We start from the raw sequence: 19971 nt of genomic DNA on the forward strand, positions 1-19971 counted from the left end.
CTCCAGGCACTTGGGCACATAATCCAGGCTGAAACTTCTGTGGCGGTACTGAGGGAGTGCTGCACTGTCTATGGTGCTGCCTTTCTGAATGGACAATAAATGGGTGGCATGGTGGCACTGCTGCCTTGCAACTTCAGGGATCTGAATTCAATTCCCGGCTGGGTCACTGTCTGTGTGGAGTTTGTATGTTCTCCCCGTGTCTGCGTGGGTTTCCGCCGGGTGCTCCGGTTTCCTCCCACAGTCCAAAATGTGCAGGTTAGGTTGACTGGCCATGCTAAATTGCCCCTTAGTGACCCCGGATGCGTAGATTAGAGGGATTAGTGGGTAAATATGGAGATAGGGCCTTGGTGGATTTGTGGTTGGTGCAGACTTGATGGGCTGAATGGCCTCCTTTTGCACTGTAGGGGTTCTAGGATTTTAAACTGAGTGTTTCTTTGCCTTCTCAGGTAGACACAGAACCATAGAAACCCTACAGTGCTGGAGGAGGCCATTTGGCCCAGACATATTTGCACTAATTGAAGAACAGCAAGGGTGTTGAGCCCCATTCTAGCCCCCATCTACCATCGCTGAAATAGATCCACTGGCAGCTATCACATCGCTGTTTGTGGGGTCTTTCTTTGAAATCGGGATGCATTCCGGAATGAGAAATGATCAGGCACTCTCTCTCTATAGCGAGATATCCAGGAAATAGTCTGGCCCAACATCCTTTGTGACAATGATCACTCTGTTCCCACGGGGATAAGGCAGAGCCCCTCGCATCGGCACTAAATTACTCTCATCCGTAACAAGGACTCAATTTAGCTCTGACCCCAATAACCCAGCAAAAAGACAAGTCATAACTTAAACAGTGAAAGGCAAATAGAAAGGCAACAGCAGTAGTATAGTGGTTAGCACTGCTGCCTTATGGCGCCAGGGACCAGGGTTCAATTCCCGGCTTGGGTCAGTGTCCATGCACAGTCTGCACATTCTCCCTGTGTCTGTGTGGGTTTCCTCCGGGTACTCCGGTTTCCACCCACACTCCAAAGATATGCAGGTTAGGTGGATTGGTCTTGCTAAATTGCCCCTTAGTGACCAAAGGTGTGCAAATTAGCTGGATTGGCCATGCTAACTTGTGCCTTAGTATCCAAAGATGTGTAGGCTACATAGATTGGCCGTGCTAAATTGCCCCATAGTGACCCAAGATGTGTAGGTTAGATGGGTTGGCCATGCTAAATTGCCCCTTAATGTCCCCAAGATGCGTAGGTTAGGTGGATCAGCCAAAGTAAATGGCCCCTTAGTGTCCAAAGATGTGTAAGTTAGACGGATTCGCAATGCTAAATTGTCCCTTAGTATCCAAAAACATGTAGGTTAGATGGGATAGCCATGGCAAATGTATGGGTTATAGGGATAGGATGGGGGAAGGGGCCTGGGTAAGATTCTCTGTCAGTGAGTCAATGCAGGCATGATAGGCCAAATGGCCTCTTTCTGCACTGTGGGGATTCTATAATTCTGAGGTTGGGGTGAGGAGCAAACAAGATGGACTGAATGGCCAGTTTCTACGCTTAAACTAAGCATCTTGCTAGGCCATTTCAGAGGGGCAGCAAAGAGCTGACCACGCTGCTGTGTGGTCTGGGAGTCACATGTAGGCCAGACTGGGTAGATTTCCCTTCCTAAAGGACATTAAGCGAACCAGACGGGTTTTTTTTAGGACAATTGATGTTAGTTCCGCGGTCCCCATTGGCAGTGTTCTTTCACACTTGAAGGGACTTACCAAAAAATTGTCAGGGTCAGCACCTCCCTCCAACGCCACGAAGACCCCGGAGGTCTTGTCGATTTCCATCTCGTCCGGGGACCTCTCGAAGTAGATGGTGCCATGATGCTCGCAGTCCAGGAAAAGGCTCACTCTCTCACCAAACACACTGATGGCGATCTTAGTCCATTTGTTGGTTAACTGCTTCACCTTGAAGCGGGCGGCCTCGTTCGACTCCTGGGAACCGGGCTCGGTGTAGAAGAAAATGATGTCCTGCCCATCCGCCTGCACCTCGGAGAGCTTGACCCCAATGTAGATGATGGACTGGCTGCCATCGGTGATGGCAAAGAGCACCCCGCTCTTGGTGGACGTTGGCTGGATGGTGAAGAGCAGGGAGAAGTCTCGGAAGAAGGGGCTTCGGAAATGGTTGGTCGCCAGCTGCCCAGTGTTCACATTGGGGCCAAACTTATAGATGAGGGTTTGATCCGGCCGATATTCCACATCGATCTGTTCCGGAGCGGGATCTCCGAGCAACTGCAGCAGGGATACGGAATGGTCGTCATCTAAAGAGGACAGGAAAGAAGGAAGATTGAATCAACCTGGAAAACCAAACGATCAGGTATTTCCAACAGAATTATTTTTTAAACAGTCTTTCCATCACTGACTCATGTAGCTTCCATGGACACTTGGCATCGCGCAGTTCATGCACCAATTATTATTAACCAGCGAGAGCATCAAACCGAGTTCCAAATTCTCTACACGCACCACAGCGCTTTCCTTTGAGCTGTCCCAGGGCAAGATACACAGCCAAAACCTTCATTCATAAATTCATAAGCAAATTCCACAGATTCACAACCCTTTGAGAGAAGTCGTTCCTCCTCAATTCTGTTTTAAATTTGCTGCCCCTTATCCTAAGACTGTGATCTCTCATCCTAGAATGTCCCACAAGAATCATAGAATCCCTACAGTGCAGGAGGAGGCCATTCAGCCCATTGAGTCTGCACGCACCACAATCCCACCCAGGCCCTATCCCCATAAACTCATATTTACCTTCCTAATCCCCTGACACTAGGGTCAATTTTGCTTGGCTAATCAATCTAACCCTCACATCTTTGGAATGTAGGAGGAAACCGGAGCACCTAGGAGAGGAAGCATCTGCTCCACGACTACTTTATCCATACCTTTTGTACATTTTGATTTGATCTCCCCTCATTCCTCTGAATTCCAGAGAGTGTTGGCCTAAACTGTTCAATCTCCCTTCATACGACACACCCCCTCACCTCTGGGATCAATCTAGTGAACCTCCTCTGAACTGCATCCAATGCCACTACATCTTTCCTCAAGGGGACCAAAACTCCGAAACTGCTTAGCCCAAAGTACCCCCCGTCATCCCATCTAATTTCTCAGAAGGCTAAGGAAATTTGGCCTGTCCGCTCTGACTCTCACCAACTTTTACAGATGCACCACAGAAAGCATTCTTTTCAGACGTGTCACAGCTTGGTATGGCTCCTGCTCTGCCCAAAGTCGCAAGGAACTACAAAAGGTCATGAATGTAGCCCAATCCATCACGCAAACCAGTCTTCCATCCATTGACTCTGTCCACACTTCCTGCTGCCTCGGAAAAGCAGCCAGCATCATTAAGGATCCCGGGCACCCCGGACATTCTCTCTTCCACCTTCTTCCATCAGGAAAAAGATACAAATGTCTGAGGTCACGTACCAACCGACTCAAGAACAGCTCCTTCCCTGCTGCCGTCAGACTTTTGAATGGTCCTACCTCGCATTAAGTTGATCTTTCTCTGCACCCTAGCTATGACTGTAACACTACATTCTGCACTCTCTCCTCTCCTGCTCTGTGAATGGTATGCTTTGTCTGTATAGCGTGCAAGAAACAATACTTTTCACCGTATACTAATACATGTGACAATAATAAATCAAATCAAATCAAATCTCAAACCTGAGTCACAGAATCTCCTGACCCGAGCCCTGGAAGCTGGTATCGTTTGATCATGTGTGGTTCCAATCAGCCCTCGCCAATGTACAATGATACCACATACCAGAAACAGATTCCCCCATTCCAAACTCCCATTCCTGGACACTCCTCACTCCAATCTGGATTCTAGTCTTTGTTATTTAGTTCCCTCTCTGTTCTCTCATTCCCCTCCCATCTCTCTTCATGCCCTCTTTAAACTCATCTCATCCACCAGGCCCGTCTCTTGCTCCCGTTTCCCTTAACACCGTGACTGTACTCTTCCCTCCCTCACCTCCAGTGCGGGGGCTCCGCCTCGGCTCTGGGGCGAAGCTTCCACCGTCAATGTTACGGAACAAGACAACAAATTCTCCCCCACCTTGCCCTTGTAAACCTTTATGCCCCATCTCTTTCTTTCACTCTCACACACACTCACAGTGCAAACGTTCCTGTGCACCTTGGCAGATATTCTGATCAGCTTCATTGTGGGATCTTCCCATGCTGCCTGTCACTCCACCCCAGCCCCCCACCCAACCCCTCGCCCCGTCCCCATCGGTCATCCCGGGAAGAATCACTAAACCCAGTAAACAACAGAATTGAGGAAGGGTGAGGATCACAGGGCACGCACAAGCTGGGATAAATAATACTCTGTCCTCAATGTGAAAAGGAGTAAAGTTATTGGCTCGAGGAATTTCCCTTTGAAGACGGGAATCTGTGCATGCTTACATAAATAAATATGTAAAAATACAAAGAATAAAGCTTGTTCACAATAATCTCTTCATTAGCACTGACTGGGAAAGTGCTTTGGCAAGCCCCTCATTCAGAGAGGAGGTCCAATTTCAACAACATGAGGTCAAAGCGTGAGATATTTGTCAAAAGCAATCTGCAAATCATTAACTCTTCACTGCCTGGATGGGCCTTAACAACACCAGGTTTAAGTCTAACCGATTTATTTGATAGTAAACTCACTAGCTTTCGGGGTTTGCCCCTTTGTCAGGTGAATGGAGAGTTCTGGCCTCAGACAGAGCATATAACAGCGCAGAGTCGCTGAGCAGAGACTGATAGCCAAGTTCCGCACACATGAGGACGGTCTCAACAGGGATCTTGGGTTCATGTCGCACTATCTGTAACCCCCGTGACTTGCCTGGGTTTGCAAAACCTCACTTACTGTACTGTCTGGAGACAATACACATCTCTTTAACCTGTGATCAGTGCTCCTTCCACTCACATTGTCGGCCACTTTAAGACTTGAACAGCAGGTTAGGTGTAAAGATTCGCATTCTAATCAGTAATCTGTAAACTGTCTGTGCTTTATATGCTCTGTCTGAGGCCAGAACTCTCCATTCACCCGACGAAGAGGGGAACTGCGAAAGCTTGTGAGTTTACTATCAAATAAGTTAGTTGGACTTAAACCTGGTGTTGTCAGACTTCTTACTGTGTTTACCCCAATCCAACGCCGGCATCTCCACATCATGGATGGGTCTTGACAGAGCCCTTCACTGTCGCAGGTACCACACAGTCAATACAGATCCAGCTGGATATCACTAAAAATCTCAAGGTTTATTTATCAGTGCCACAGGTATCCTTACATTAACCTCACAGTGAAGTTACTGGATCTCAAACAAGCGTAAGACAGAGTACAGGAATGAGATAGAGAATCTGGTGAACTGTTGCGGCAACAATAATCTCTCCCTCAATGTCAGCAAAACAAAGGAGATAGTCATTGACTTCAGGAAGCTTGTGGAGAACATGCACCTGTCTACATCAACGGGGACGAAGTAGAAATGGTCGAGCGCTTCAAGTTTTTAGGTGTCCAGATCACCGACAACCTGTTCTGGCTCCCCCCCCAACCGTGCCGATACTTCAGTTAAGAAAGCCCGCCAACACCTCTACTTTCTCAGGAGGCTAAGGAAATTTGGCATGTCAGCTACGACTCTCACCAATTTTTAGAGATGTGCCATAGAAAGCATTCTTTCTGGTTGCATCACAGCTTGGTATGGCTCCTGCTCTGCCCAAGACCACAAGAAACTACAAAAGGTCGTGAATGTAGCCCAGTCCATCACGCAAACCAGCCTCCCATCCATTGACTCTGTCTACACTTCCCACTGCCTCGGAAAAGCAGCCAGCATAAGTAAGGACCCCACGCACTCCAGACATTCTCTCTTCTACCTTCTTCTATTAGGAAAAAGATACAAAAATCTGAGATCACTTACCAACTGACTCAGGAACAGCTTCTTCCCTGCTGCCATCAGACTTTTGAATAGAGCTACCTCGCTCTAAGTTGATCTTTCTCTACACCCTAGCTATGACTGTAACACTACATTCTGCACCTTCTCCTTTCCTTCTTCTCTCCTATGTATTCTATGAAGGGTATGCTTTGTCTGTATACTGTGCAAGAACTAATACTTTTCACTATATGCTAACACACGTGACAGTAATAAATCAAATCGATATACTCTGAAAATCCCTTGGTTGCGACACAGGCGGTGCCTGTTCGGATACAGTGAGTGAGAATTTAGCACGGCCAATGCACCCAACCAGCATGTCTTTCAGACTGTGGGAGGAAACTGGAGCATCTGGAGGAAACACAGGGAGAACACACAGACAGTGACCCAAGACCAGAATTGAACCCAGGTCCCTGGTGCTGTGAGTCCCTGGTCCCACTGTGCCACTATGCTGCCTGTCTCTTTCATAGAAAGAGAACTAATCAAACACCAAATCTACCTCCCAAACCAGGCCTGAGTCGATGCTGGCTCCTCCAGACAAGAATCTTGGCTTTGTGTTCAAGAAATAGCGGCATCAAGCACCAATTCAGCAGGAGTGGGGGAGGGGAGTGGAGGAAAAATCAAGGAGGTGGTTGAGGGGACAATAAGAACCATCCATGAATAAAAAAACGAGAGGGACACAGATTTAGCATGGCCAATCCCCCTAACCTGCACATTTTTAGACACTAAGGAGCAATTTAGCATGGCCAATTCACCTAACCTGCACATCTTTGGACAGTGGGAGGAAACTGGAGACCCAGAGGAAACCCACGCAGACACAGGGAGAATGTGCAGTCTCCACCTAGACAGTGACCTGAGGTCAGAATAGAATCCAGGTACCTGGCAATGTGAGGCAGCTGTGCTAACCACTGTGCCACAGTGCCATCCCCCTAGATCTATGTCCTCAGACAGAGAATAACACAGACTCACAAGAGAAACCTCTACATTCTGGGTTCCTGGGATTGCGAACAACACTCTTTCCATCTGTTGGAAATACATGTTTCACACACAAAGCATTCCCACTGATCCAATTCCAGCTCCCGATATAGACAGGAATTCCTCCCATCCCAGAGAGGGTGATAAAGAGTTCTGGCAGTTTGCAAGGATTACACTCCCAACATTTCTCAATGCCTCACAAGAAGGGGGCTGTTAGGATCTCTGGGAATCCGATTCAGTCACAGATGAAAGGGATGGATAGGCTTGTGTTTGTCCCATGCTACTGCCAACCTCCGGACATTCCAGAGCCACCTACAGCTCATTATCTGAGTGGTCACTGCAGTAGGAAGATCAGCAGTTATTCACGCACAGCAAGACTACACAAATAGAGCTGTGATCAGCGAACCTGAGCTTGCCTGAGCGGTGAATGTTGGGGACAATTTGCCTCAAAATACTGCCTTGGGTTTAAATGTCTCATCTGACAGATGGCACCTCCAACAATGCAGCACTCCCTCAGTACTGACCCTCTGACAGTGCAGCACTCCTTCAGTATTGACCCTCTGACAGTGCAGCACTCCCTCAATACTAACCCTCTGACAGTGCGGCACTCCCTCAGTACTGACCCTCTGACAGTGCAGCACTCCTTCAGTATTGACCCTCTGACAGTGCAGCACTCCCTCAGTACTGACCCTCTAACAGTGCGGCACTCCCTCAGCACTGATCCTCTGATAGTGCAGCACTCACCCTAACTGCGGGGCAATTTAGCATGGCGAATCAACCTAACCTGCACATTTTTGGACTGTGGGAGGAAACCGGGGCACCCGGAGGAAACCCACACAGACATGGGGACAACATACCAACTCCACACAGACACTGACCTGAGGCTGGAATCGAACCCAGATCACTGGCACAGTGAGGTAGCAGTGCTAACCACTGTGCCACCGTGCCGCCCAGGTTTATTGAGTAATTGAATTTCAATCCCACCTCCCCAACCATCACAATAATTGTGGGATTTGGACTCGTGTTCCCAGAGAATTAGCCCAGGTTTCTATATTACTAGTTTATCTTTGATCGCGAGTACAGCGTTAACATTATCATTCTTCCAGCTCCCTCCCTAACAGCACCATGGGTGAGCCTACACCACATGGACTGGTGCGGTTCAAGAAGGCAGCTGACCATCACCTTCTCGTGGGGCGATTAGGGATGGGCAATAAATGCTGGCCTAGTCAACGATGCCCACATCCCAGGAAAAAACTTTGGAAAAGTTTGTGTACACAAATCTCATAGATCATCCTCCACTCAGCCAGTGTAGAGGCCAGAACTCCCCCTGCCCGCCTGCCACAGGAATTGTAATGGGCGGGGGGGAGGGGGGCAAAATTTTGCACTTCTGGGGCAAGTGTGGCTGGAAAATCCTGCCTAAGACCAGAATGTCATTACCGCTCACGCCAGCGTGATTTTCCCATCCAGCTTCAGCAAACAGCACGGTGGCACAGTGGTTAGCACTGCTGCCTCAGAGCAGCAGAGACCCGGGTTCGATTCCGGCCTCAGCTCACTGCCTGTGCGGAGTCTGCACATTCTCCCCGTCTCTGCGTGGGTTTCCTCCGGCTGCTCCGGTTTCCTCCCACAGTCTGAAAGACGTGCTGGTTAGGGTGCATTGGCCGTGTTAAATTGCCCCTTAATGTCAGCAAGGGAAAATGCATGAGATTGTGGGGATAGGCCCTGGATGGGATTGTGGTTGGTACAGACTCGACGGGCCGAATGGCCTCCTTCTGCACTGCAGGGATTCTGTGATTGTATGAATGGCGATTTGGCCGGGCGCTAAACTCTCCGACCTGGTTTGTAGCGGGAGCCAGGCGCGAACAGCCAGTAAGATCATGCCCAGGGAATGCAAATCCAAGGCATGACCAGCTCCCTCTCTCTTGCAACTTCACATTTAATAATGAAAAACTATCAGCATTCCACAAACACGGATTCACTGACACTGGAGTAGGAAAGGGTCAAGATGGCCTAAGTACGGTTGGCTGGAGATGCCTCTGGCTCCCAGGTTGATTCAGATACTGAGAGCCACAGGGTCCGGCAGACTGAGAGACGGAAAACAGCTGAGAAGAGGCTCCGAGGAGACAGAAATATCACCCAGGCTCCACAGAACTTCCCCGAGCAACCCCAACCCCCCCCCACCCCGACCTTTCCAAGCCCACGTACGTGGGAAAGAGAGTTCTGCTCGCAGGCTGAGCTGGTCAGGCACAGATGTCCGACATCAAGAGTTCTGTTGTTGCCAACTCAAATAGCCGTGCGCTGAGCAGCCCGGAGACAGTGAGAAAATTCACCATGTGTGAAACATGTAGCTGTGGGTGCAGGGGGAAACTGCAAGCCCAGCACGATCGTTCTCCTCGCTTGCATTGAGCCGCTCGCTGACAGAGAGGTTCCTTGATCTTAAAGGGGGGAATGACATGGTGTCACTGCATAGCTATGCAGCCCATAGAAGAGAAAAATGCAACCCACTCGTTAACTCCAACCTTGCTGCTCTCAGACCCTGTGGTTCCAGGATTGCCTGTCCCAGTTCCACTGCTTGCAGTGAAAAGTTTGAGGGTGTTCTCCAGCTGTTCCCCCTTATTCACGGATCACCTCTATTTTCTCAGAAGACTAAGGAAATTTGGCATGTCCACTACAACTCTCAGTAACTTTTGCAGACGCACTATAGAAAGCATCCTTGCTGGTTGTATCACAGCTTGGTATGGCTCCTGCTCCGTCCAAGACCGCAAGAAACTACAAAGGGTCATGAATGAAGCCCAGTCCATCACTCAAACCAGCCTCCCATCCACGAACTCTGCCTACACTTCCCGCTGCCTCGGAAAAGCCAGCATATCCAAGGACCCCACGTAACCAGGGCATCCTCTCATCGACTTCAGGAAGCATAGTGGAGAACATGCCCCTGTCTACATCAACGGGGACCAAGTAGAAAGGGTCAAAAGCTTTAAGTTTGTAAGTGTCCAGATCACCAACAACCTGCCCTGGTCTCCCCATGCCGACACTATAGTTAAGAAAGCCCACCAATGCCTCTACTTTCTCAGAAGCCAAAGGAAATTTGGCATGACAGCTACGACTCTCACCAACTTTTACAGATGCACCATAGAAAGCGTTCTTTCTGGTTGTATCACAGCTTGGTATGGCTCCTGCTCTGCCCAAGACCACAAGAAACTTCAAAAGGTTGGGAATGTAGCCCAATCCATCACACAAACCAGCCTCCCATCCACTGACTTCATCTACACTTCCCGCTGCCTTGGAAAAGCAGCCAGCATAATCAAGGACCTCACGCACCACGGACATTCTCTCTTCCACCTTCTTCCTTCAGGAAAAAGATACAAAAGTCTGAGGACATGTACCAACCGACTCAAGAACACTTTCTTCCCTGTTGCTGTCAGACTTTTGAATGGACATACCTCGTATTAAGTAGATTTTTCTATACACCCGAGCTTTGACTATAATACTACATTCTGTGCCCTCTCCTTTCTCTTGCTATGAACGGTATGCTTTGTCTGTACAATGCGCAAGAAACAATACTTTTCACTGTATGTTAATACATGTGACAATAATAAATCAAATCAAATCAGCTTGGTACGGCTCCTGTTTTGATGAAGGCCGCAAGAAACTACAAACGTCTGTGAATGTAGCCCAATCCATCACACAAACCAGTCTCCCATCCATTGACTCTGTCTACAGTTCCCCTGCCTCGGGAAAAGCAGCCAGCATAATTAGGGATCCCATTCACCCCGGACATTCTCTCTTCTACCTTCTTCCCTCGAGAAAAAGATACAAAAGTCTGAGGTCATGTATCAGCCGACTCAAGAACAGCTCCTTCCCTGCTGCCATCAGACTTTTGAATGGACCTACTTTGCATTAAGTTGATCTTTTTCTACACCCTAGCTATGACTGTAACACTACATTCTGCACTCTCTCCTTTCCTTCTCTATGAACGGTATGCTTTGTCCATATGGCGAGCAAGAAACAATACTTTTCATTGTATGTAAATACATGTGACAATAATAAATCAAATCAAATGTCAGGTCCTGTGGTGAGACTAGCAGTTAGGCCATCAGAGCTCGCTCTTACAAAAGCAGCCAGATAGCAACCTCCAGCATGTGTACACGATGGTGAAATTCACATCTCTATTACCCTGCCCCTGATGAAGTCTCGTTTTACAGACATTGCTCTGAGAGATTCGGCACAATAGCACTGCGGTTAGCACTGCTACCTCACAGCGCCGGGGCCCAGGTTTGATTCCCAGCTTGGGTCACTGTGTGGAGTTTGCATGTTCTCCCCATGTCTGCATGGGTTACACAGGAGTTTGGAGCAGAAGTAGACCACTCAGCCCTTTGAGTCTGCTCTGTGACAGTGCAGAATGTAGTGTTACAGTCATAGCTAGGGTGTAGAGAAAGATCACCTTAATGTGAGGTAGGTCCATTCAAAAGTCTGATAGCAGCAGGGAAGAAGCTGTTCTTGAGTCGGCTGATATGTGACCTTGGACTTTTGTATCTTTTTCCCGATGGAAGAAGGTGGAAGAGAGAATGTCCGGGGTGCGTGGGATCCTTAATTACACTGGCTGCTTTTCCAAGGCAGCGGGAAGTGTAGACAGAGTCAATGGATGGGAGGCTGGTCTGAGTGATGGACTGGGCTTCGTTCACAACCCTTTGTAGTTTCTTGAGGTCTTGGGCAGAGCAGGAGCCATGCCAAGCTGTGATACAATCAATGGAACACAGGACTTCAGAGGAGGCCATTCTGCCCTTCGAGCCTGTTCCACCCTTTCATAAAGCCATGGCTGATTTGGTTGCAGTCTTTCCTGTCTGCATAAATCCCCCGGTCCACAGTCCTCAACTCCCCTCTCGAGTCTGTCTAGCTCAGCCCCGAATAGATCCACTGACCCAGCCCCCACTGCTGCCTGGGGGAGAGGGTTTCACAGGTTCTCTACCCTCTGAAGGAATGGCGTCTGCCAGCGCTGTGTGGCATTACACTTCCGCCATGTTGTCCAACGTAACCAATGGAATACAACCAATCCCGATAACAACTAAAGTCAGGGTGCCCCAGCATATTATACTGATTGGATACAACTCCTACATTGCTTTATCTTCCTTCTCCTTCTCAGGGCATCATCCACATTTACCAATGTAGGAGTCCAGGAGACTTTACACTGCTATTTTACAGGCATGTTATGAATGACAAATACATACAACTCTCACTATCTTGGTTGCAAGGCAGCGCGATGGCACAGTGGTTAGCACTGCTGCCTCAAAATGCCAGGGACCTGGGTTTGATTCCCAGCTTGGGTCACTGTCTGTGTGGAGTTTGCACATTCTCCCTGTGTCTGCGTGGGTTTCCTTTGGTTGCTCCGGTTTCCTCCCACACTCCAAAGATGTGCGGGTTAGGTTGATTTTCCATGCTAAATTAACCATAGTGTCAGGAGGATTAGCAGGGTAATCATGTGGGTTACGGGAATAGGGCCTGGATGGGATTGTGGTGGGTGCAGACTTAATGGGCCAAATGGCCTCCTTCTGCACTGTAGGGATTCTATGAATGCCCCTTCACTCTTCCATTGGTCTTCTTAGTCATTCACAGGATGTGGGTGCTGCTGGTTAGGCCAGCATTTATTGCCTATCCCTAATTGTCCCTTGAGATGGTGGTGCTGAGCTTGAACCACTGCAGTCCCTGAGGTGTAGGTACACCCGCAGTCCTGTTGGGGAGGGAGTGCCAGGATTTTGACCCAGCGACAGTAAAGGAATGGCTGATTTATTTCCAAGTCAGGATGGTGAGTGGCTTGGAAGGGAACTTGAAGGTGGTGGTGTTCCCAGGGATCTGCTGCCCTTGTCCTTCTGGATAGAAGTGGTTGTGGGTTTGGAAGGTGCTGTCTAAGGAGCCTTGGTGAGTTGCTGCAGTGCATCTTGTAGATGGTACACACTGCTGCTACTGAGCGTCAGTGGGTGGAGGGAGTGAATGTTTGTGGATGTGGTGCCAATCAAGTGGGGCTGCTTTGTCCTGGATGGTGTTGAGCTCCTTGAGTGTTGTTGGAGCTGCCCCCATCCAGGCAAGTGGGGAGTATTCCATCACACTCCTGACTTGTGTCCTGTAGATGGTGGGCAGGTTTTGGGGAGTCAGGAGGTGAGTTACTCACCGCAGTATTCCTCACCTCTGACCTGCTCTTGTACCCATTGTGGTTATATGGTTGGGTCCAGTTCAGTTTCTGGTTAATAGTAACCCCCAGGATGTTGAAAGCGGTGGATTCAGGATTGGATAATTGTTATTTTGAGATCATAGGAGGCCATTTGATCCATCTTGCCTGCCCTTTGAAGGAACTATTCCTTCAGTTGCTGTGAGGAACCAAAACATTCACCAATTTAATTGAGACACTCAATTTTACAGAAAAATCAAAGATATATTCCACTCTAACCAGAAAAAGAAGAACATTATTGGTGTATGTGTCCGAGATTCTCCCAGTCTCATCTGAAAAGCCTTTGAACCACACGCAATAAGACATAGAGAAGGCAATATTTCCAATAATTGTCACTGGGAAGAATTTCTAGAAGAATATAGTCAGAAAGCATCCTTTCTGGTTATATCACAGCTTGGTATGGCTTCTGCTCTGACCAAGACTGCGAGGAACTACAAAAGGTCATGAATGAAGCCCAGTCCATCACGCAAACCAGCCTCCCATCCATTGACTCTGTCTACACTTCCCGCTGCCTCAGTAAAGCAGCCAGGATAATTAAAGGACTCCACACACCCCGGACATTCTCTCTTCCACCTTCTTCCATCGGGAAAAATATACAAAAGTCTGAGGTCATATATCAACCGACGCAAGAACAGCTTCTTCCCTGCTGCTGTCAGACTTTTGAATGGACCTACCTTGCACTAAGTTGATCTTTCTCCACACCCTAGCTATGACTGTAACACTACATTTTGATTTGATTTTGATTTAATTTGATTATTGTCACATGTATTAGTATACAGTGAAAATTATTGTTTCTTGCGCACTATACAGACAAAGCATACCATTCATAGAGAAGGAAAGGCGAGAGTGCTGAATGTAGTGTTACAGTGATAGCTAGGGTGTAGAGAAAGATCAACTTAATGCAAGGTAGGTCCATTCAAAAGTCTGACAGCAGCAGGGAAGAAGCTGTTCTTGAGTCGGCTGGTACGTAAGCTCAAAATTTTGTATCTTTTTCCCGGCGGAAGAAGGTGGAAGAGAGAATGTCTGGGGTGCGTGAGGTCCTTAATTATCCTGGCTGCTTTTCTGAGGCAGCAGGAAGTGTAGATAGAGTCAGCGCCCTCTCCTTTCCTTCCCTATGAATGATATGCTTTGTCAGTATAGCGCGCAATAAACTTTTCACTGTATAGTAATATATATGTGACAATAATAAATCAAGTCAAATCATTTTGTGGCCGTGTATCCCTGCACACAGTCTTCTCAATTCCTTCATCAATTCAAACCACAGCAGAACAACTGGAATTCTCGCTCAGTGATACAGGCTGGAGAAGGCCCAGTCCAAACATGTCCATCCATCTCCTGGAACCTGTCCACACAGCTTCACACAGAAATGTTATTCTTGGATCAGGCTTACAGGTGGCAGATGTTTGCCAGTTAGTAAGCCCTGGTTTGATTGGTGCAGTTTAAATCTCTCACTCAGCAGCTATGAAGCATTTCAAAGCAGGGCAGGTTTGTGATGAAGCACTGGCAGCTCACACAGCAACAGCGGCTGGAGATTTTCTTCACAATTCCTTAAGAGGAGTGAATTCTTCAAATTTACCTCCCTGCTCAGATCCTGCCTTTATCCAACTCCTCAAATTCTGTCTCGCCTCGAAATACTGTTCCCAAAACAATGATATTCACACAATCGTTCGCATAGTTCACACTGACTCACTCACACATTCATACACTCACTCACTCACATACTCATTCACTCACACTGACTCAGTCACTCACACACTCATTCACTCACTGACTCAGTCACTCACACACACTCAATCACTCACTCACTAAATCACTCATCTCACACATTCACACACACACACACACAGACTCACTCACTCACACTCTCACGTCACTCACTCACACGTCACTCAGTCACACATTCTCACACACACTCAATCATTCAATCACACACTCACTCACACATTCACACTCACTCACACATTCACACTCACTCACACACATTCACTCACTCACACACTCAATCATTCAATCAGACACTCACTCACTCACACATTCACACTCACTCTCACACTCACACATTCACACTCACTCTCACACTCACACACTCATTCACACCCTCATGCACACCTCCTCACGCTCATCCTCACACAGATACCCTGACACAGATCACACCTCTCCATCTCCATCCTCACTATACTAAGTGGAGCTACCTTGCTGGCAGTCTAGGCTGTTTTTCTGTTTACATGGAGAAGGAGCAGCAGGTTGAAGCCCAGACTGTGAAGTGGAATCGCAAACAGAACTCATCTTAAACCCCATCAAACCGCAGAGTTTAAACAGAGTGGGAGTCTCAGACACACACACTGCAAGATCACACTTAACAAGATTGTCAACGCAGTGACAGCGATAAATAAAACTCTCTCGTAAAGCAGGAATATTTACTCAAACCATCACTGAGAGATGCACCATGAGGAGCACTCACACTACTGTCAACTGGACAGCACTGCAAACAGCTCCAGCCAGAGCTGACCCACGCCACTGCTGGTCAATGCCAGTGCTGACCAGTGCCAACACTGACCGGTGCTAGGGCTGCCCAGTGCCAGTGCTGACCCACACCAGGGCTAACCAGTGCCAGTGCTGACTAGTACCCATGTTGACCTGTACCAGTGTTGTCCAGTGCCAGGACTGACCCCTGCCAGGACTGACCAGTGCCAACACTGGCCAGGGCCAGTGCTGACCAATGCCAAGACTGCTCCAAGAACAGGAGATCATTCCAAACCTGGCCAAGAGCTTTGGAGTTACACGCTAGTACTCGGTTAACCCTGGCACCCGCTACAACCAAAGGCCGCGCCTTGCCATTCCAATCTGGAGGGTGGTTACCGGAAACCAGGATTATCCCCTGGGTGCCAACCCTGGGTAAACGGAGAGGCACCATCGTGAAATCCGCACCCCCTCCCTCACAGTCCTGGTCATCCTCTCTAACGCCGCCCCCCCACCACCCCCAGATCCCTCCCCATCAGCTCCAGCAGCCTTCCACAATCCCAGTGCCCCAACAGTACCAATCCTTTCCCATTGGAAACTCAACCACTGGGACACTTCCCCCAAAGCCACCCCCCTTCACTGCCCTCGCTCTCTGGCAAACCAATCTCCACCATCAAGCATTGTTGCCCTCCCGCTTTGCTTTAGAGACACACGTGTCAAATTCCTGATCGGGAAGGGGTGGGGAGGGGGGGGGGACGGGCGTCATTTCACAGTGTGGACGGCGCTACGTAAATGCACATTATCGCTGGGAGCGACGCGGAAAACATAACAACAAAACACGGAAAGAAAGTAACACGTTCCAGTCCCGTCGCCCAGGCTGGTGATTGTGGGGGGAGGGGGGGGTTGGTTGGGATGGGGTGTTGGTTTTGGGGGGCAGGGGGAGCTTTATTTGTTTACCTCTGCCAACCGCGAGCGACAGGCACCCGTCCCCCTCTTCGTCTCCGGGGAGAAGGTGACAGGGCAGCTGGAGACCCCGACCCACCAGCTGTGTCCAGCAGTTGTCCCGTACGGCCTCGCAGTGCCCGCGGCAGGGTGGCAGGCGGTGGGCGGGCAGCAGGGGGCTGCAGGGCGGCGCCAGTAGGCGGCAGAGGAAGGCCCCCAGGCCTGGGTGGCAGCCGGAGGACAGGAGCGAACCCCAAGCCCCCGCGGCTTCCTGGATCTCCGCCGCGCTGGTCTGGTGCAGGTGGTTTGGGAGGCGGGCGTCCGAGTGACCCAGCGGGCCGCAGAAGTCCAGAGCGGGGGGCAGCGGCGAGCAGTCGGCGGGCGGAGGGGGGGCAGCAGCTGGATCGGAAGAGCCCTGGGTAGGGGTTAGTAAATCTAGTTTATCTCCGAGAGCGGTGGGAGGAGCCAGCACGCCGTTAGTATTCCGATTAGATGCCCGGTTATTCGCCTGGCCTAAATTATCCGCCGCTATCCCATCATGCTCAGAGACAGAGACATCGCTGGCCCGCGAAACGCTGAGAGGCGATTGGCTGTCGCTCCGATTCCCGGCCGCCATTTTGAGGCCACCTCCTGGAGCACCATGGGATAGCCCATGAGCGGCAGGCCCCGCCCCCGGCCACCGCGTCGGATCCTCCGCCCGGGAATGGCCGCCAGTCCGCCGGGAGCCCCTACCCTCGGGAAACTTGCCTCGCGTCAAGTTGGCCAGCGGTGGCAATGGCGGCGACGGCGCACCAGTCTCCCCCAGGACGCCAGCCGGACAGTGGGGGCCGCAGCCCGGAGCGGGGGTAGGGGCGCCAGCCGACTCCCGTCGTCCAGGGTCCTCGGTGGCGGGGGGCGAGGAGGCGTTGGAGAACGAGGAGGGGGAGAGAGGGGGCGAAGGGGAAGCAGAGGCGAGGGAGGAGGGGGGCGAAGGAGGGGGGAGGGAGGAGGAGGCGGCGAGGGAGGAGGGAGAGGTGAGGGGAAGGGAGGAAGATGGAGATGATTCCGTCACAGTTGCGGGCCCGGGCGTGGTCACCTGGCGCGTCGTCCCGCCAGGAGGCGCGGACGCCACCGGAGTGCCGGTGTTGGGCTCGGCAGTCCCCGGTGCCCAGCTCGCCCTCCCGGAACCTTCTCTCGACGCCTCCGTGCCGTTCGCCGCTCCGTCCCAGCTCTGCAGCAGGTGCTGCACTCCCTCCGCCACGTCCAGTATCTCAGCGCCCACCCGGGCGATGCTGTCCTCGCCGGTCGGAGAGGCGGCGGCGGGAGGGGGCCGGGGGGTGGTGGCCTCCCCCTCCCCGACGCTGGTCCGGAGGGTCGCGGGCAGGGGCGAGGTGGCGGCGGGCAGCGTCGGGGCGGGGGTTGTCTTCTTCGCTCCTGACCCGAACCAGTTCAGCCAGCCCCAGGCGGGGGGCAGTGCCCCCCCGAGCAGGCAGAGCAGCAGCAGCCTCATTGCGACTGCGGCCAGGGGTTGCTCAGAGCGCAGAGTGTGCTCAGGGCTCCGACGTTAATGAACACACACATCCTTCTCCTCTACACCATAAAGACCCGGGCCAGGGGAGGAGGTGGGGCGTACGGCCCCTCTCCCCGCCCCCGCCCCCCCCTCACTGGCCCCCCCCCCTCCCCTCCCCGCCCCGCACGCCTCCTGCGCAAGGTCGCGATTTTCAAAGCCAGCCGGGCTCCGAGCAGTTCCACCCCTCTGCCGAAAGAAATCCAACCCCGAACAAGATCCCCCCTTCGCCGTTGACAATCAGGAATACTTTCCCCTCCCTCGTCTCTGCAACCGCTCCCAGACGGAATTCTTTTGCTCAGGCTTGCAGCCAATCTCTCACAACTACACCCATCCCGTCTCCTTTGAATTAACTCTCTCTCTCTCTCTCTCTGTTACACTTCTCCCAACTTCAAAAGTCAAGGCCCCCTCCACCCCGTTCCTCTCCTGCGTTAACCCTTGGCTGCCCGCCCTCGCTCCCTTCTTTAAGCAGAGTTTTGTTGGAGCCCTCCCTCCCTCCGCTCCAGTACAGTAGGAGGCCATTTGGCCCATCGAGTCTGCACTGACCTCAATCCCACCCCAAGCCCCTATTGCCGTAACCCCATGCGTTTACCGTCGCTCGTGCCCCTGACGCTAAGGGGCAATTCACATTGGCACAGTGGGTTTGCACTGTTGCCTCCATACAGCCAGGGACCCGGGTTCGATTCCCGGCTTGGGTCACTGTCTGTGCGGAGTCTGCACGTTCTCCCAGTGTCTGCGTGGGTTTCCTCCAGATGCTCTGGTTTCCTCCCACAGTCTGAAAGACGTGCTGGTTAGGGGTACTGGCCGTGCTAAATTCTCCCGCAGTGTACCCGAACAGGCGCCAGAGTGTGGCGACTAGGGATTTTCACAGTAACTTCATTGCAGTGTTAATGTAAACCTATTGTGACACTAATAAATAAACTTTACTTTCAATTTTAGCATGGCCAATCCACCGAACCTGCACATCTTCGGACTCTGGGAGGAAACCGGAGGAAACTCACACAGACATGGGGAGAATGTGCAGATTTCACACAGACGGTGACCCAAGCTGGGAATCAAACCTGGGTCCCTGGGGCTGTGAGGCAGCAGTGCTAACCACTGCCCCTCTGTGGCACTGTTTGAAAATGGTAGCGTTCACACACACACACACACACACACACACACACACACTCATTCTCACTCTTACACACACTCTCATTCTCACTCACACACACTCTCATTCTCACTCACACACACTCTCATTCTCACTCACACACACTCTCATTCTCACTCACACACACTCTCATTCTCACTCTTACACACACTCTCATTCTCACTCTTACACACACTCTCATTCTCACTCTTACACACACTCTCATTCTCACTCACACACACTCTCACACACTGATTCTCACTCAAACACAAACACACACACACTCACACTCATTCTCACTCACACACAAACACACACATACACACACACTCATTCTCGCTCACACACAAACACACACACCTCTCTGATGCCTGGTACCCATCTCCCAGTGAGCGGTACGGCAGTAGATTGTTGTATGTGTGTCACAGACGATAGTTTCACGCTCTGAAGCCCTGCCATCCCTGCCTGGATGTACCGCACGTCCCCACAGACAGCAACCCGTCTTATCACTGGCTGCATCTCACCAAAAGGCAGACTGGCACCGACTGACTGTCACATCCTCGGGGCACATCACACCCTGTGGAAATGACACGTGGCAACCAAACGGTGCACAGCAAGATTCCACAAGCAACATGAGCGCGACCAGATTCTGCAGTGACAGCGGTCGAGGGATTTTGGGGTCACAGGCTGAGGATTCAGGGTAGACCATTTAGGACAGAGATGAGGAGACATTTCTTCACCCAGAGAGTGGTGAGCCTGTGGAATTCATTACCA

At 50.8% G+C, this 19971-nt stretch overlaps 1 protein-coding gene across 2 annotated transcripts in view; it reads right to left on the bottom strand.

Annotated features, from left to right (window-relative positions):
* Nucleotides 1–19971, bottom strand: part of LOC145349949 (uncharacterized) — a 225861-nt gene that overhangs the window by 88093 nt on the left and 117797 nt on the right. For both annotated transcript variants that reach the window (XM_080198654.1, XM_080198653.1), the window contains exon 3: nucleotides 1751–2292. In XM_080198654.1, the coding sequence (XP_080054780.1) occupies nucleotides 1751–2292 (542 nt within the window). The remainder of the gene's footprint in view (nucleotides 1–1750; nucleotides 2293–19971) is intronic.

This window comes from Carcharhinus amblyrhynchos, chromosome 11 (genome assembly GCF_965287045.1).
Source record: "Carcharhinus amblyrhynchos chromosome 11, sCarAmb.v2.hapA, whole genome shotgun sequence".
NCBI lineage: Eukaryota > Metazoa > Chordata > Chondrichthyes > Carcharhiniformes > Carcharhinidae > Carcharhinus > Carcharhinus amblyrhynchos.